General features: G+C 42.6%; 1 protein-coding gene across 1 annotated transcript in view; it reads left to right on the forward strand.

Annotated features, from left to right (window-relative positions):
- The window catches only part of PIK3C3 (phosphatidylinositol 3-kinase catalytic subunit type 3), a 189,372-nt gene that overhangs the window by 119,413 nt on the left and 51,086 nt on the right, over positions 1-18,873 (forward strand). The window contains exons 22-23 of the mRNA XM_056523238.1: positions 6,755-6,923; positions 18,816-18,868. Coding sequence (XP_056379213.1) covers positions 6,755-6,923; positions 18,816-18,868 — 222 coding nt within the window. The remainder of the gene's footprint in view (positions 1-6,754; positions 6,924-18,815; positions 18,869-18,873) is intronic.

Raw genomic sequence — 18,873 nt, forward strand, 5'->3', positions numbered from 1 at the left:
GCCTAATAATAGATGTTTTCTTTTTGATGGGCCCTTAAATGGGCAAGGTCAAATACAAATCTTGGCAACACATTAACCTTTCTAATATACTTCATAGGAAAATTTTGTTTCCTTTATATCGAAATCATGGATTTTATGGCAGACAGGAGGCTCGTATCAAAGTGCAATATCTTCCTTTTTAATGCTCAATAGCAGAAAGAAAATCAGTATGAAAGAAAAAAAGATACACGGTCTTGTAGTAACCATGCTAATCCCTAAGGATATTAATCAATCACATCCAAGCATCAGTAATATTAGATGACTCCTGTCTGATAGTGCTCCTCTGTGCTCTCTCCTGTCTGATAGGACTCCTCTGTGCTCTCTCCTGTCTGATAGTACTCCTCTGTGCTCTCCTGTCTGATAGTACTCATCTGTGCTCTTTCCTGTCTGATAGTACTCCTCTGTGCTCTCTCCTGTCTGATAGGACTCCTCTGTGCTCTCTCCTGTCTGATAGTACTCCTCTGTGCTCTTTCGTGTCTGATAGCACTCCTCTGTGCTCCCTCCTGTCTGATATTACTCATCTGTGCTCTCTCCTGTCTGATAGTACTCATCTGTGCTCTTTATCCTGTGTGATAGGACTCCTCTGTGCTCTCTCCTGTCTGATAGTACTCCTATGTGCTCTCTCCTGTCTGATAGTACTCCTCTGTGCTCTTTCCTGTCTGATAGCACTCCTCTGTGCTCCCTCCTGTCTGATATTACTCCTCTGTGCTCTCTCCTGTCTGATAGTACTCCTCTGTGCTCTCTCCTGTCTGATAGCAATCCTCTGTGCTCTCTCCTGTCTGATAGTGCTCCTCTGTGCTCTCTCCTGTCTGATATTACTCCTCTGTGCTCTCCTGTCTGATAGTACTCCTCTGTGCTCTCTCCTGTCTGATAGTACTCCTCTGTGCTCTTTCCTGTCTGATAGTACTCCTCTGTGCTCCCCCCTGTCTGATATTACTCCTCTGTGCTCTCTCCTGTCTGATAGTACTCCTCTGTGCTCTCTCCGGTAATATACTGCTCCTATGTACAATAATATAACTACTAATATACAGCATCCTAAGGATTTTATATGCAAACTCTGTTTCAGATTAGAAAAGCTTGACACCCTTTGTTAATATCTGAAAACATTTCACAGCATAATAACCTTTATACACATATAAAATTCAGTGACATGCCCTCATTCACATTGAAAACAACTACGACACACCCCTTTTTAAACTATTGTATTAAATATTGTGTCTCTTTCCTATCCCCTTCTCCGGTTCCACATTAGTGAGCCATTCACCTCATTAGCATGTATGATAATATAACCGTTCAGCAGAAATCCTGGCTGTATTTGCTTTTTAAGGTTGTGCTGGTGCCTTCTCTCTGTTAAATCATAGTGTACAACAATGGATTTTGAAGGGTCTGCCATCTTTATGTTCCTTTGCTTCAGGCCATTATCATCTGACTGACAATACGAGCACTTTACTCCCGGCACGGTGTATACGAATCCCTGGCATTCTCCAGCTTTACCGTCCATCTACATTAGGCCAGAGCAGACAAGCCTGATGTTAACAACACTGCTGTAAATAGGCCAAACTATGGCAGCTCCATCATTATAAATCTCCAGGTTTAGACAAGAGCTCTCCACAGCACTTTGCCTGCTCACCGTCGCTGATCATTCTTTGTGCTGATCCGTATATATATATATATATATATATATATATATATATATATAATGTGTGTGTGTGTGTGTGTGTGTATGTATGTATATATATATATATATGTATATATATATGTATATATATATGTATATATATATATATATACACATATATACATTTTCCTACACTATGTGTGTTTCTCGGGATAGCAAGTCATGAATAATACAGACTGTGTCCTGTCAGATAAACGTCTCTCTTTGAACACATTTGGATATAAAAGAATGACGGTGACACCAGGCCTCTGAAGTGCTGTCACTTTCCCCTTGATGACGTTGGCCTTTCAAAGTGCTGAGACAGACAATAACTTTGTCTCTGGCTCTTGGGTAAAATTTGGCAGCACTGATGCCACCGCCAACATTTACATTGGGGTTTACGTGTGAAAATCGTCCGGGGTAGAAAAGCCATCGTTGTTTGAATTACCGTAAGTGCAGGTGACGGGCGTGTGGAGCAGATGTTTGTTTACAGCTGCTGTGTCTGCATTTTTATCAGCTTCTCTCCAGATTCTCTTTAATATTGTAATCAGTGAGTGGAGGCTCGGAAGAGGATTTAAAGAGACAACGAGGGTAAAGTTTTTTTTATACATGTTCATGTTTACTACGGTCCGAAATTCAGACATTGCTAATAATTACATAACTACTTTCAGTGTTTTTTTTTTTTTGCCTTGAAATGGCAAGATATATTATATTTCTTTTCTCTCTCTCTCTTTCTCTCTTTCTCTCTCTTTCTCTTTCTCTCTCTCTTTCTCTTTCTCTTACTCTCTTTCTCCTCCTCTATCTATCTTACTTGTGTGAGTTCCCAGGCATAGACTTGTGTTGCTTGTAATTTGATCCCTGAGTGAGTTACAAGAGTTGATTTTCCATAGTGTATGACAGTTTAGCGGGCAGGCAGAAGAAGCTTGGTACCAGTTGAAAGAAGCATTTTCTGTCTAATCAGATATAGTACAAAGTTTCTTATATTCACTTGTATCATTGATCTGTAAAAAGTTTGTTAACATAACAGTGCTAATTAAAGTTGCACTAGTAGATTTACATTGTTGCCTCTGCAGGAAAGCATGTTTTTGTAGTTCTAGATTTGATTTGTAGCGTGTCATCCTCTAAGTAATGCAGGGAGCCCATCTAGTTGTGCACTGAGATGCCCTGCCGGATGTGCATTGAACGCTCTCTCTCTATATATATCTAGCAACAGAAGAATGCAGCAGCACACTGCCAGCACAAAGATATATATGAAACATGAATATGCAGTTAAAACATGGAGAGCTATACAGCTATGGTGTAATAGATGCAAATGGGAAACTATGAAATAGTGAGGCATTTAGCTCGCAAATTTGTCTCCGCCGGCGGTTAAATAGCTTGGACCGTCCCACCGCGATAAGGTGGCCTCATGGGACGGACCCTACACTGTGAATATGCCGCTGTGTGAACAGTTCAGTAAGCATGGCAGGGTCTGGAACATCCAAGACACCTTATATACACACCTGATAGAGGTGGGTGGGGTGCAAGGCCAACATGGAGGTAGCCACTCCCCCGTATGTGCAATACAGGCAAAGAATAAGTCAGCCAGCACTTTAGTTGATACCAAACTATTATATGGACCTGGCCTACAGGTGCACGCTACTAGGCTAGGGAGTGGCTACCTCCATGTTGGCCTTGCACCCCACCCACCTCTATCAGGTGTGTATGTAAGGTGTCTTGGATGTTCCAGACCCTGCCATGCTTACTGAACTGTTCACACAGAGGCATATTCACAGTGTAGGGTCCGTCCCATGAGGCCACCTTATCGCGGTGGGACGGTCCAAGCTATTTGACCGCCGGTGGAGACAATTTGTGAGCTAAGTGCCTCACTATTTCATAGTTTCACATTTGCATCTATTACACCATAGCTGTATAGCTCTCCATGTTTTAACTGCATATTCATGTTTCCCCTATATCCTTGTGCTGGCAGTGTGCTGCTGCATTCTTCTGTTGCTGTATATCTAGCCTAGTAGCGTGCACCTGTAGGCCAGGTCCATATAATAGTTTGGTATCAACTAAAGTGCTGGCTGACTTATTCTTTGTCTCTCTCTATATCTATCCATATATATATATATATATATATATATATATATATATATATATATATATATATATTGAACATTCGCTCATCCTTTTCCACAGCCAAAATGACACTTTTTTCTTTATTCAGCAGGCAAGTAATTTCTTCATGCATGTCGGCTCCTTGTCAACCTTATTAGATGTTGGTATAAGATAGGAAAAGGAGACAGACAGAGGCGCCTCTTGTATTACCACTTAGACCCTTTAGGGAATAAGAAAAAGATCTGCGCACAGGTGGCCCTTAGGTAGTGGCTGCTTACCTTGAGTGAATAGACAATTCCTATATTAGTGGGTAATAGCAACTAGCAAGTGGAGGAACAGCTGCTGAGCTTGGGGTCCCAGGAGAAGGTGCAATCTAATCCTGATGCAAACAAGTATAGGTAGAAGGAAATGACCCATGAGATTGTGCTGCTGTTTCCAGTGGAAGTAAAAACCAAACAGAGATGCAGGTAGTACAAAACACTGGAATGGTTTATTAATGATAAAAAAACAATAAATAACATGAATGGCGTGTTTTGGGGAAGCCACCCCCTTCCTCAGATCAGTATAAATGCATATGGTACAGGCAGAGTATAAATATATGTTCAAAATTGGCACCAAAATACAAAGTGGAGGAGCCAAGTTGATGACATCATACACCATTTAAACAATATACCATAATATTACAGACAACCATATTTCAGAGTAAAGTAAACATCAATGCAAGATAAAAAATGCAAGTATTAACAGAGTCCATGATGATGGCTGTATTGCAATGTAGCACTGAGAATAGGGTAATTTTCTTCTACCTTATACTAGCTTTATTAGATAGTTGCAGGATAAACAAAAACCTAACACAGGAATCAAAATGAAAACCTACATGCGTTCAGCAACCTTTACTCACTGTTCACACACAACGTTTGCAGCCTCTTGCCTTTTGTTCTTAGACCCCTTGTCTGTCTTATACAGGAGAGCTTCACCTGTGTTACCACAACTTGTCACAGTCCACTTCACTGGTATGGGTCACTCACTGCGCCTGGCTGTGTGCTCCCTGCAAGGACCCCTTGCCTCTCCCTCACAGCCACTCTGCTGTCTTCTGGGGAGAGTCCAGACTACACTTCTTGGACTCTTAAATATCCGCCCTACCTGCTGTTCTGTGAGGATTAGGCACCTGATGAGCTGGCTCACCTAGGATAAAGGACAGAAAAAAAACACCCTTCCATTGCCCTCAATCCTGCCTCAGTGCCACAACATATATTTATTATTGCTATATTTTTCTTACAAATGGGGAAAGGGGAGTGTTTTTTTTACTTAATTCTTTCAAATTTGTATTTTAATTCCCCCTACAGAACTTTAACCTCCTGAGCGGTAATCCCGAGCGTGACTCGGGGTTAATTTTCCCTGCCAGGATCGGTAACCCCGAGTCACGCTCGGGGTAGAATTGCAGAGTTCCCGGCCGGGCTGCGTGATATATCGCAAAAGCAATGCGATATAGCGATGCGGCCCCCGGGAAAACATGCGATTATCTGCTCTGGTCAGCTCCCTTTGCGGGGGCCGGCCAGAGCAGGTAAAGAAAAATACTAAAAGTCAGTGTTTCCCTACCAGGGGGCCTCCAGCTGTTGCAAAACTACAACTCTCAGCATGCCCGAACAGCCAAAGGCTGTCCGGGCATGCTGGGAGTAGTAGTTTCACAACAGCTGGAGGCCCCCTGGTAGAAAAACACTGAGCGAAGTGTAAAAGGAAGAAGTAGTAAAATAAAAAAAACCTTTTGCTCACCTTGTCCCGGTCCCTGCAGATGCCGTTCCTCTCTGTGCGGTCCGGGGTGTCCTCTCTTCACTATTCATCTTCTAGGACCTTTCACTTTTCAGCCAATCACAGGCCGCAGTGGTGTAAAGCCTGTGATTGGCTGAAGGGGAAAGGGCTTGTTCTGCAGCAAATACACTAGGTTTGAAATCTGCCGGCAAACCTAGTGTATTTGCTGCAGGACAAGGTGACAAGTGGGGGGGGGGGGGGGGGGAGAATGTGACAAGGGGGGGAATGTGACAATGGGGGAATGTGACATAAAGGGGGGATGTGACGGGGGGGAGGGGAATGTGACATGAAGGGGGGATGTGACGGGGGGAGGGGAATGTGACATGAAGGGGGGATGTGACAGGGGGGAGGGGAATGTGACATGAAGGGGGGATGTGACAAGGGGGGGGGATGTGACAGGGGGAGGGGAATGTAACATGAAGGGGGAGAATGTGACAAGGGGGGAGAATGTGACAAGGGGGGAGAATGTGACAAGGGGGGAGAATGTGACAAGGAGGGGGGAGAATGTGACAAGGAGGGGGGAGAATGTGACGGGGGATGTGACAAGGGAGAGGGGAATGTGACGGGGGATGTGACAAGGGAGAGGGGAATGTGACGGGGGAGATGTGAAATGGGCGGAGGGAGATGTGAAATTCAGTTAAAAAAAATTGTACCGCTTTTGGTACACATTTCCAGACAGAATCATACCGCCAGGGAGGTTAATAGGCACGGTCATAAAAAAAAAGACAACAAGACAAATTTTGATATGTCGTTGTCATTATCAGTCAGGGTCTGAACACTCAGACCCTGATTGATAAAACCATTTGACATCTTCCTAAGGTGGTGTTTTCTAAACAGTGTTTCTGTCTGTTGGTTGCAAAACTACAACTACAAACATACAAGGGCATGTTGGAAGTTGTAGATTTGCAACACACTGTTTGGAGAACATTGTCCTAGTGCATGAATAAAAAGTCCCAACAGCACAAAATAGGAGCACCCATCCCTTAACCTAGGGTAATGAAATGCAGGTTGTACAAAGATATTTTACACAATTGTCACGTGCACTTTCCTGCAGTAGTCTCATTAAAGATCCTTGATCAGTGCACTATTCTGTGTTACACACACCTCACTCCATATATATTCTCACTGCTGCTTTTATTTCATTTCCAGGGAAATTATTCCACATTGATTTTGGTTACATCCTGGGAAGAGACCCCAAGCCTCTGCCACCACCTATGAAGCTGAACAAAGAGATGGTGGAAGGAATGGGAGGAACCCAGAGTGAGCAGTACCAGGCTTTCCGCAAACAGTGTTACACCGCATTCCTACACCTGCGCAGGTAGGCGTGCATGATCATCATGGCATTATATATTGCAATCAGGGGGCTGACTAATATGCTACTTATTCTATTTTTATCAAGACTTTGCTGGTAGGGGTCAGGTGCGGACTCATATGTTGGAAGGGTGTCTGTGGTCAGACATCTAGGGCAATGCTTACGTGTATCATTTTATGTATTGTTTTTTTTTTTTTTGTTTGTTTTTTTTCACTTTTAATGTAAAGTGACTATTCACAGTATCCAAATAAGCTTCTACTATATCACCGTAAAATATGCACAGCAACAACACAGGAGATAGGGATGTACAAAAAACTTTGAGAATCCATAATATAAGAAATTTTAAGAGACATAAATTGAACGCAGTGCACATAGCTGGATAGATAGCCAGCAATACAGGCATAGACATTGGTATATGAGGAAAAAACTATACGTGGACCACATTAACCAGAGCAGACATAGAATCAGGGTAATACAACCTGCAAAGAATAGCTCAAGATGTTGGAAACACACGAGGATAAGAAACAAAAGAATTACCAATGCAGAGCCATGCACCACTTGCACTTACCCCAACGTACGTTTCGCGCTAGTGAGCTTCGTCAGGGGTGTGCCCCCTGATGAAGCGCACTAGCACGAAACGTATGTTGGGTTCATGGCTCTGCATTGCTAATTGTTTTGTTTGGTCTTTCAGCAACACATTCTTCACTTTATTTAGTTTATACTAGTAAAAGTCATTGTGAGGGATTCATGATATGCAGCCTACACAGCATCATTTATTCTCCATCTTCAGACACTGAAAAGACAGGTTCCTGCCCTTGATTATTAACACATTGTTAAAGACCCAGTAATTGCCAAAAGTTATCGCTCCCGCGGTTAGTATGTGTGTACCCCCTCCACATGAAATTTTACCTGCACTGGTTCAATATAGTATGAAGTTATCCAAGGACAGTGGAGTTCCATTCATTTCTCTTCTGGGACAGTTGGCGACAGGTTACTTGGAATGTGTTATGCCTCCTTCAGTACCTTTTCATATTTCATCCATTATTTATGTGCATATGCAGACATTCATTACAGATAATGTTAACCCTATTTAATACCATTTGTAGTTGGGAGGGTGGGGGGGGGGGGCTACTTATGGCCTAAAATCTTAGACTAGAACAATGTTAACCAAACAGGGAGCATCCATCTCCTTGCAAAGTGCTTTCTGTTGACACCTCTGTCCGTGTCTGGAACGGTCCAAAGCAGGAGCAAATCCCTATAAGAAACCTCTTCTGTTCTGGACAGTTCCTGACTCGGACAGAGGTGGCAGCTGAGAGCAGTGTCTAATTGGAAAGAACTACACAACTTCCTCCAGAGCATACAGCAGCTGATAAGTACTGGAAGGCTAAAGATTTTTAAATCTCTAACTTTCTGGTACTAGTTGATTTAAAAACATTGTTTTCCTCGTGAATTCCCCTTTAATTCAAATGACAAACACTTTAACGGTGGGTTACCCCACAATCAACAGCTTTTTAGATGCACCATAGACAACCAATGGATCTCTGGCTGCACATACACTGTGGTCTTTGTTCATTCCAATGCACGTTTGCCCACAGACTTGGCTTTCAATAATAATTAATATAATTTCCAGCCTTGCGACTACATATTAAGTAAGATTAGATGCAGAATTTATTTAAAAAAAACAAATGAGCCTGGACATCGCCCGCGAGAAGGCAATATTTGCACCCACTTGCCCGCATCCTTTTTTTTTTTTTTTTTTTTACTTTAGCATTTTTAGGACCGTGTCATCCAAACAACTTTATTGATACATGACCCTCATTCCATTTTTACAAGGCAAGTGCCTGGAAAAAAAAATGGCCATTCAGCAATAAATTCTAATGAAAACTATTAAAACAAAACTTCCTGTGTAATTGAAAGCTCATTTCACCGTGCTGGTAATTACAGGACTAGTGGGGAAATGATTAGCTTCCTGCCCTTATAACTATCCTGGATGATACAACAGATACGAGGCAATAACACTTCATACTTTAATTAACTTCATAATTAATATCCTTCCCCAATGTGGCCTGACGCCGAGTCCTCTCTTAGAATTATAAAGAATTATTATATAATTATAATGTCCAGAGCCATAGTGTTTGTACCAGTGTCTCCCAACCAGGGTGCCTCCAGCTGTTGCAAAACTGCAACTTCCTGCATGCTGGGAGTTGTAGTTTTGCAACAGCTGAGACACTCGTTTAAAGAGCTGTAGTAGTGATGAATTTGTCACGCCATATGGTTTAATTGGCAGTGTCTGAAGAACAAGGAATGTCCAGTAGCAGGAAAGAGAATAAAAAGTTCTTCTTTATTAGATCTAAAAATGCAGTACAGAGCAAATACATGAATGCGTTTAATGGGTCTAAATGACCCTTAATCAAGACATGACTGAGGGGGTGGTTAAGACCTGAAAGGCATCAGTGTATTTGGTGTCTATTACATATAGTCATGGCCGTAAATTTTGGCACCCCTGAAAATGAAGTATTTCTCTCAGGATTGCAGTAACACATGTTTTGCTATACATATGTTTATTCCCTTTGTGTGTATTGGAACTAAACCAAAAAAAGGGAGGAAAAAAAGCAAATTTGACATAATGTCACACCAAACTCCAAAAATGGGCTGGACAAAATTATTGGCACCCTTAACTTAAAGGGGTACTCTGGCGCTAAGACATCTTATCCCCTATCCAAAGGATAGGTGATAAGATGCCTGATCGCGGGGGTCCCACCACTGGGGATCCCCGTGATCATGCACGCAGCACCCTGTTATAATCAGTCCCCGGAGCATGTTCGCTCTGGATCTGATTACTGGCGATCACGGGGGCCGAAGCATTGTGACGTCACGGCCCCACCCCCTCAATGCAAGCCTATGGGAGGGGCGTGACTTCTTAATGCTCCGGCCCCCGTGATCGCCAGTAATCAGACCAGGAACGAACATGCTACGGGGACTGATTATAACAGGGTGCTGCGTTCAAGATCACGGGCAGCGGGACCCCCGCGATCAGGCATCTTATCCCCTATCCTTTGGATAGGGGATAAGATGTCTTAGCGCCGGAGTACCCCTTTAATATTTGGTTGCACACGCTTTGGAAAAAAATAACTGAAATCCGTCGCTTCCTATAACAATCAATAGGCTTCTTACACCTCTCAGCTGGAATGTTGGACCACTCTTCCTTTGCAGACTGCTCCAGGTCTCTCTTATTGGAAGGCGCCTTTTCCCAACATCAATTTTAAGTTCTCTCCACCGGTGTTCAATCGGATTTAGATCTGGACTCATTGCTGGCCACTTCAGAACTCTCCAGCGCTTTGTTGCCATCCATTTCTGAGTGCTTTTTGATGTATGTTTGGGGTCATTGTCCTGCTGGAAGACCGAAGATCTCAAACATTTTCTGACACTGAGCTGTACTCTGCGACCCAAAATCTGTTGGTAATCCTCAGATTTCATGATGCCTTGCACACATTCAAGGCTCCCAGTGCCAGTGGCAGCAAAACAACCCCAAAACATAATTGAACCTCCACCATATTTCACTGTAGGTTCTGTATTCTTTTCTTTGTCGGCCTCATTCTGTTTTCGGTAAACAGTAGAATGATGTGCTTTACCAAAAGGCTCTATCTTGGTCTCATCTGTCCACAAGACTTTTTCCAGAAGGACTTATTCAAGTTCATTTTGGCAAAATGTAGTCTTGCATTTTTATGTCTCTGTGTCAGCAGTGGGGTCCTCCTGTGTCTTCTGCCATAGGACATTTAAATGTCGACGGATAGTTTGCGATGACACTGATGCTCCCTGAGCCTGCAGGACAGCTTCAATATCTTTGGAACTTGTTTGGGGCTGCTTATCCACCATCCGGACTATCCTGCTTTGACACCTTTCATCAATTTTTCTCTTCCGTCCATGCCCAGCGAGATAAGCTACAGTGCCATGGGTTGCAAACTTCTTGATAATGTTGCGCACTGTGGACAAAGGCAAATCTAGATCTCTGGAAATGGACTTGTAATCTTGAAATTGTTGATATTTTTCCACAATTTTGGTTCTCAAGTCCTCAGACAGTTCTCTTCTCCTCTTTCTGTTCTCCATGCTTAGCGTGGCACACACAGACTCACGATGCAAATACTAAGGGAACTTCTCTCCTTTTTATCTGCTTTCAGATGTGATTTTTATATTGCCCACACATGTTACTTGCCCCAGGTGAGTTTAAAGGATCATCAATATGCTTAAAACAATATTATTCATCCACAATTTTGAAAGGGTGCCAATAATTTTGTCCAGACCATTTTTGGAGTTTGGTGTGACATTATGTCCAGTTTTCCTTTTTTGGTTTAGTTCCAATACACACAAAGGAAATAAACATGTGTATAGCAAAACATGTGTAACTGCAATCCTTTTCTGTGAGACATACTTCATTTTCTAGAAAAATTTCAGGTGTGGCAACATTTACGGCCATGACTGTATTTGAATATAATAAAGAAGCACTTATTCTTATTCAGTCTATGTTCTTCTATCACAGTGATGGCGAACCTATGGCACGCGTGCCACAGGTGGCACGCCGAGCCCCCTCTGTGGGCACGCAGCCATAGTTCGCCATGGATGCCTTTTGATGCGCTCCGCCGGCGCCAGACTTCCGCTATGCTACCCGGAAGACTGGAGGAGAAATTGGAAAAGATCCGTTCTTCTGCGAGCAGGCTGTGTGGAGCGTCGCTGCGCAACACCGCATACTCTGCTTTTTACCGGAAAGGCAGGAGGAGGGATCTGAAAAGATCCTTCCTCCTGCGATCAGGCTGTGTGGAGCGTCACTGTGCCACACAGCATTCTGCACAGAAGAAACCATACTTACTACTGGACCGCCAGGGCTGACTGTGTCCTCCCCCTCCTTCTCCAATAGTAAGAAGAAGAGAAGAGAGGGGGGGGGGGGAGGGAACTGTTAAAAATAAATAAATGAGCATTTCGAAATGTATTAAACATAAATATTCTGAGCACCCCTAACCCCCCCCCCCCCCCACACACAACAGCACCCCTAACCCCACACACGCAGTACCTACCCCACACAACACCCCATCCCCCACACACCCACAGAAACACAGCAGACCCCCACACAGCACCCATATCACCCCCCACACACAGCACCCCTCAAACACCCACACACCGCACCCCACAGACAAACACACAGCACCGCTCACACACACAGCACCTCACACACACAGCACCTCACACACACACACAGCACCCCACAGACAAACACACAGCACCGCTCACACACACAGCACCTCACACACAGCACCTCACACGCACAGTACCTCACACAAACACACACACAGCACCCCACAGACAAACACACAGCACCTCACACACACAGTATCTCACACACACAACACCCCTCAAACACACAGCACCTCACACACACATCACCTCTCTCTCACACACACACACACACAGCACCCCTCAAACACACACATATGGCGCTTTTAGACACACAGCACCCCTCAGACACACACAGTATCCCTCAAACACACACAAACATAACAAAAGATGTTAATTAGTTAAAACAAAAGATGTTAAAGGGGTACTCCGGTGAAAACCTTTTTTCTTTTAAATCAACTGGTGGCAGAAAGTTAAATATATTTGTAAATTACTTCTACTTAAAAAATCTTAATCCTTCCAGTACTTATTAGCTGCTGAATGCTACAGAGGAAATTCCTTTCTTTTTGGAACACTGATGACATCACGAACACAGTGCTCTCTGCTGACATCTCTGTCCATTTTAGCAACCATGCATAGCAGATGTATGCTAAGGGCAGCATGGTGGCTCAGTGGTTAGCACTGCTGCCTTGCAGTGCTGGGGACTTGGGTTCAAATCCCACTAAGGACAACAATAAATAAAGCGTTATTATTATAAGAACCTCAGCAGAGAGAACTGTGGTCGTGATGTCATCAGAGAGCATTCCAAAAAGAAAAGAATTTCCTCTGTAGTATTCAGCAGCTAATAAGTACAAGAAGGATTAAGATTTTTTAATAGAAGTAATATACAAATATGTTTAACTTTCTGCCAACTGTTGATTTAAAAGAAAAAAGGTTTTCACTGGAGTACCCCTTTAATTAGTTATGGCAACTGTATGAGTTGTTTTTTCTAAACTTAAACCTCAGTATTCTGATTTAATTGCTGTGCTGGCACTTTGAGGGGAAAAAAAGTTGGCGTGCATTGCGGTTTGGGCACTTGGGCTCAAAAAGGTTCGCCATCACTGCACTCGGGTAGATCTTCACCCGGAGGCACTGCTGGGCACGACCGTGCGCAGGTGTGAGAGCTAGAGATTGGAGCTGATTATAGTTTTTTGTGTTTAATTGGCAGTGTAAGTTAGTGCTGGGTGGTATGACCAAAAATGTATATAATGGTATTTTTCTAAATTATCTCTGTTTCACGGTATTTAACATTATTTTTTTTTTTTCAAGTACGACTGCGGGTTAACCTCATTTTCTAAAAATTTAGACAGTAATTACTGCAGTAAATTGCCTTACATTGACCTATTTTACTGTCTTGAGTAGAAATGTAGAAATACATTAATGTTCACACTAGTATGTTAATACAGGTTTAATACAACAGACATGGCCCCTTGTTTTGGTACCAGTTCTTCTGTTTCATTTTCTGCCCATTCTGAAGCTTCAGTTTCACTACTTTCACTGGGGTTGTCCATTTTGTTCACCGCTCAGGCTGCCGCGCTCTCACTGACATGGTGCTTCTTTGATGCAACTGCAAAACCAGGCCCCTCTCAAAGAATGTCCCGCGGTGCGATGTTCTGCCACTTTGCTTTCCCAACGTTTTGTATACACTCACCGGTATTGCAGTATATGAAAAATTCATATCTTAAAAAAAAACAAAAAAGAACACAGATATTTGGTGTGAACCGATATACCACCCAGCACTAGTGTCAGTGGCACCCAACTGGCTTACCACTGTGGCACCTCCCATATGGCACCTGCCACTCTCAACACTGTGGCACCTCCCATATGGCACCTGCCACTCTCAACACTGTGGCTCCTCCCATATGGCACCTGCCACTCTCAACACTGTGACACCTGGCAGAAATACTTGTACTCTGGCTCCAGCCAGGCTGTGCACTGTAGCAAGTTCCAAGGTTGGCTCTGTAGCACCTGGTGGACTCTGCACTGTTGCACCTGGCAAGCTGTCAACTATGTGGCACCAGATATTAGCTCAGCTACATTTTGTAATGTAATTTTAGTATTTTTGATCAGCACATTCTCATTTGTGTAGTAGAAAAATATAAACCAGTTCTCACTCTATCTCTCTCCGGTAACCATCTGCACGATCAGGCCACATGCACTGGCCAAAAGAATGTCCATAAAACTAAGTGAAGGATGGTTCAGCAGCACGATTCTAGGTAAAAATCCATCTTCTTTATTAAAGTGTACCTGTCGTCAACAAATACTTTTATATAATGTAAATAATACCATTATATGTATATTTGTAATATTCATTGGTTAATAAAATGTGTATATTTTTGTCCCTGCAGATAGACACAGGCAATATGTGCAAGGACAGCATTTTTTCACCCAAAAATATACACATTTTTCAGTCAATGTATATAACAAATATACATATACAGTGATCCCTCAACTTACAATGGCCTCAACATACAATGGTTTCAACATACAATGGTCTATTCTGGACCATCGTAACTTTAAACTAAACTCAACATACAATGTTACGGACAGTCCAGATCTGTGAAACGTGTCAATGGCTGGAAGTACCGACCAATCAAAATGGGCATTCACTGGTAAAACCACTGTATTACTGAAGCGTATGCACTGACTGATGTCTGATAGCGCCCCCTACAGTACAGGGAGGTATTACATGTTCTGTACTCTTTACCTGTACCAGGGTTAGCTGCTCCTTTGGACACCAGGTGAGGGCAACTCCATGTTACTTTTTTAGGACATTGCGTGTACTGTACAGGACCCCGAAGAAGCTCCTCTCCTTTACATAGACCAGTGTTTCCCAAGCAGGGTACCCCCAGCTGTTGCAAAACTACAACTAAAGGCTGTCCGGGCATGCTGGGAGTTGTAGTTTTCCAAAAGCTAGAGTCTCCCTGCTTGGGAAACATTGACATAGACAGTGATTACAGCTCCCAGCAGATCTTTCTTACTTTTATATGTAAGGATTTGCTTTATCTATATTAGTTATCTACTTATTTTTCTTTAATCCTCACTTTTTCCTATTTTTGGATGACCTTTTGGTGCCTTTAGAACCAAATACCAGGTTTCCATAGAGTTCTGGTCTCAACATACAATGGTTTCAACATACAATGGTCGTCCCAGAACCAATTAATATTGTAACTTGAGGGACCACTGTAATGGTATTATCTACATTATATAAAAAAAAGTTTTTGTTGACGACAGGTACACTTTAAGTTAAGCCATGAAAATATGAGTCAAAGCACACACCATAAAAACACTACACATAAAGCTGACTGGTTTCGGTCTTACAACCATAGTTATGTGATTAATGTCGTGAGACCAAAACGCTTCAGCACCCTTTATGTAGTGTTTTAATATTGTGTGGTTTTGACTTTACTGCATTCTGTTCTCATTTCTGTGATTGCTATATTTCATGGAAAAAATATGTTGTGATTTATAGGGGAACGTCTAACTTATTTGCACAGTTTTGTCTTTGCATTTTCCATAGCTTTAGAACCTGTCACTCCTTCCTCAGCTGTGTAGAGAATGACACTCTCAGACAAGCTCAAGCCATGGTGACAAACTTGTAATATTGAGATCACAGTGCCCAGAGGGTTTAAGGATATTGTTACTGGTCAAATGTTTTAGTTCTCCCCGGACTAGCCCTTTAAAAAATCTTGCATTTTACTCAGTTTTACGTGAGCTGTGGATGAATCAGACGTCTCCTCAGCGCCTCCTTAGAATCTTGATCAGCCGCCATTTAAGAGAAGAAAAGTGTTGAGCGACAGATCGTCTCCAGATACAAAGTTCCTTTAAACAGTTTTCTAATGAAAGAGATTAGGTATAGATTGTGTAAATTCTCTGAAGCTTTAGGTTGCCAAGGAAACAACTGAAAACACATAATACCTAGTATCATCTACAGACCTTTCTGATTTAAAGTTCTGGTTTGAATAGTTTGCAAAGGCTTTAATACAGGCCCAGTGGGAATCTGCAGAGAAAGAGAGAACATAAAGTTTGGGGTCCAATGTGATCGGAACTTTTTATGCACTAAAAACATCTATACAGGCTTCTCTGTCGGGAAAAAAATAAATAAATATATATATATATATATATATATATATATATATATATATAATATACAGTGACCCCCCCCCCGACCTACGATGGCCCCGATAATTTCAACATGCGATGGCCTCTCACCTGTACCGGCGCTCCGGACCGTCCTCTTTGGGATCCCCTGCATCGCCGGCGCTCTTCATCGTCGTCATCACGCCATCGCGCACGCCGTCCCGTCATCCAATAGGAGCAGAGTGCACAGTGACGTAATGACGGCGATGAAGAGACGCAGCAGAGACGGTCTGGGGACGCGGCAACAGCGATGGACATCCAGGGCAGCGGTGAGCGGCGGGGACAGGTGAGTACTGTATAACCTCCTATACCAGTGATCTTCAACCTGCGGACCTCCAGATGTTGCAAAACTACAACTCCAGCATGCTCGGACCGGCCCTGCAGAAAAGGATTGCAGTAACACATGTTTTGCTATACACGTTTATTCCCTTTGTGTGCATTGGCACTAAGCCAAAAAAGGGAGGAAAAAAGCTAATTGGACATAATGTCACCAAACTCCAAAAATGGGCTGGACAAATTTATTGGCACCATTAACTTAATATTTGGTTGCACACCCTTTGGAAAAAGTAACTGAAATCAGTCGCTTCCGATAAGCACCAATAAGCTTCTTACACCTCTCAGCCGAAATGTTGGACCACTCTTCCTTTGCAAACTGCACCAGGTCTCTCTTATTGAATCCTTTTCTGTGAGAAATACTTTATTTTCTGGAAAAAATTCAGGGATGCCAACATTTACAGCCATGACTGTATGTCCATCCTCCAGTCCTGCATCTCTGCTTTTTTCCTCCATTCTTCCTTCTTAAATATCTGGATCATCCTCAATCCTCCCACCTGATACATCTATGTCTATCATCCACTCCCATATATCTACACGTCATGATTGGTTCCCTTTCATTTGCATAGCATTGATCAGTTAGATAGATGCTCTGCTGGTACACCCTGCCTTAGGCAAACTGTATTAGCAGAATTCTATGGCAGGCAGCACCTGTCATTTAGCCTTTTAAATGCCTTGAGCGCCATTGATCAATGAGTGTGATGTTTAATGTATGTCAGTAATTGACGGTGAGTGCTGGCTGCCACCCACCATCTTTAAAGCGAGCTCAGCTTCATTTTCTGTTGCAAATTTTATCATTTAAATTCCAAGTAAGGTTAATAATGGACACCTCTATATCTGCTGCTTCTTCTATGATAGGATGTCATGGCTGTAGAGGGTGGATGTGATATCTTTTGGTGTCATTCGAAGGGAACTTTCCATCGATCACAATGTCATTCCTAGATAAGTAGCAGAGTAACTCAATCAGCTTCGATCTTTTTTTGGAAACTGTATCTGCTTTTCCTCTGATACAATTAGCGCATCCTCTGCTCGGTGACCTGCACATCTCCCAGGAGCCGCGGCCTGCCCTTCATGTGACTGCTGTCCACCATCTTTCTCGCACTCTCTCATGTGTTACTTATCTGTGTTTATTAGATGGTTTTGCTTAAGTTGAGTTTTGTGTAATTGAATGTAGATAGCTAAAGCAAAAAGGCTATAGAGCTCTTATCATAACCCATGGGAATGTTCTGACTTTGGGGAGTGACAGTGGGTCAGTATATTGATCAGGAGGAAGGGGGAGCTAGCAGTCTGAACATGTAATGAGAAACTCAAGAAAAACTCAATAAAAAAGAAAATGTAATTGTGGACTCCACTGAATAAACACTGTAAACACTGAATAATTGTATATTTGTTATTTTGCCAACTAACAATAGTTTCCAACTTTGGCCCTCATTTACTATTCTAAACCCGACCTCTTTTGTCGGGTTTTTTTGTCGCATCTTTGTCTGCGCCATGTCGCAGACATCATGCGCCAGTCTGCGACACGATGCAACATTTTTTCCCGACGGACCCGATGTGGATTCTCCCAAACCCGAAAAAGGGGCGTTACCCGACATTTCTGAGCTTTCCCACGTATTTATTAAGGTTTCCAACCCGAATTTGTTGTATTGTTGTGGATTTGTTCCCGACAGCTCAGAGGAGTTGGAAACCAAAACCAACAAAACCCACGTGAGACAAACAGGATGCGACATAATAATAAATATCAGGGGAAAAAAGCAGTCGGGTAAGAAAGCAACATAGATTTACAACCCGATTTTCTAAGTAAATGAGGGCCAATATGTATTGATATTTGTGGCTCTAGTTTTGGATGTGTGGTTAAGGATTCCTCTCATTTCTAAGAACTTCTCACATATCATAGTGACGTGATAACTTTTGATCAGTGTGAGTCCTGATGTTGAGACCTTTACCAATATCTACAATGCAAAGGCTTACATTTGACTACAGAGTTGGTTTTATGGATGTAATAGAGGGGTGACTAGCAGTCCCAGCAGGGGTACTCCTGTAATTGGGGGAATTCTCATAGGAGCCGTCCTGTTTGGGTGACCTTTCTCATATAATTGATTTCATGCTGTTAATAAAGTCCAGACGGGGTTGAATATTTTTTTTTTATCACACTGTAAATATTCAATAGATATGATGGGTTTATTTTACTGTCTGTTATTTTTTCTTTCATCTTTTTAGGTATTCCAACTTGATCCTAAATCTTTTCTCCCTGATGGTTGATGCCAACATACCAGAC

This window comes from Hyla sarda, chromosome 1 (assembly GCF_029499605.1).
Source record: "Hyla sarda isolate aHylSar1 chromosome 1, aHylSar1.hap1, whole genome shotgun sequence".
Classification (NCBI taxonomy): Eukaryota; Metazoa; Chordata; class Amphibia; order Anura; family Hylidae; genus Hyla; species Hyla sarda.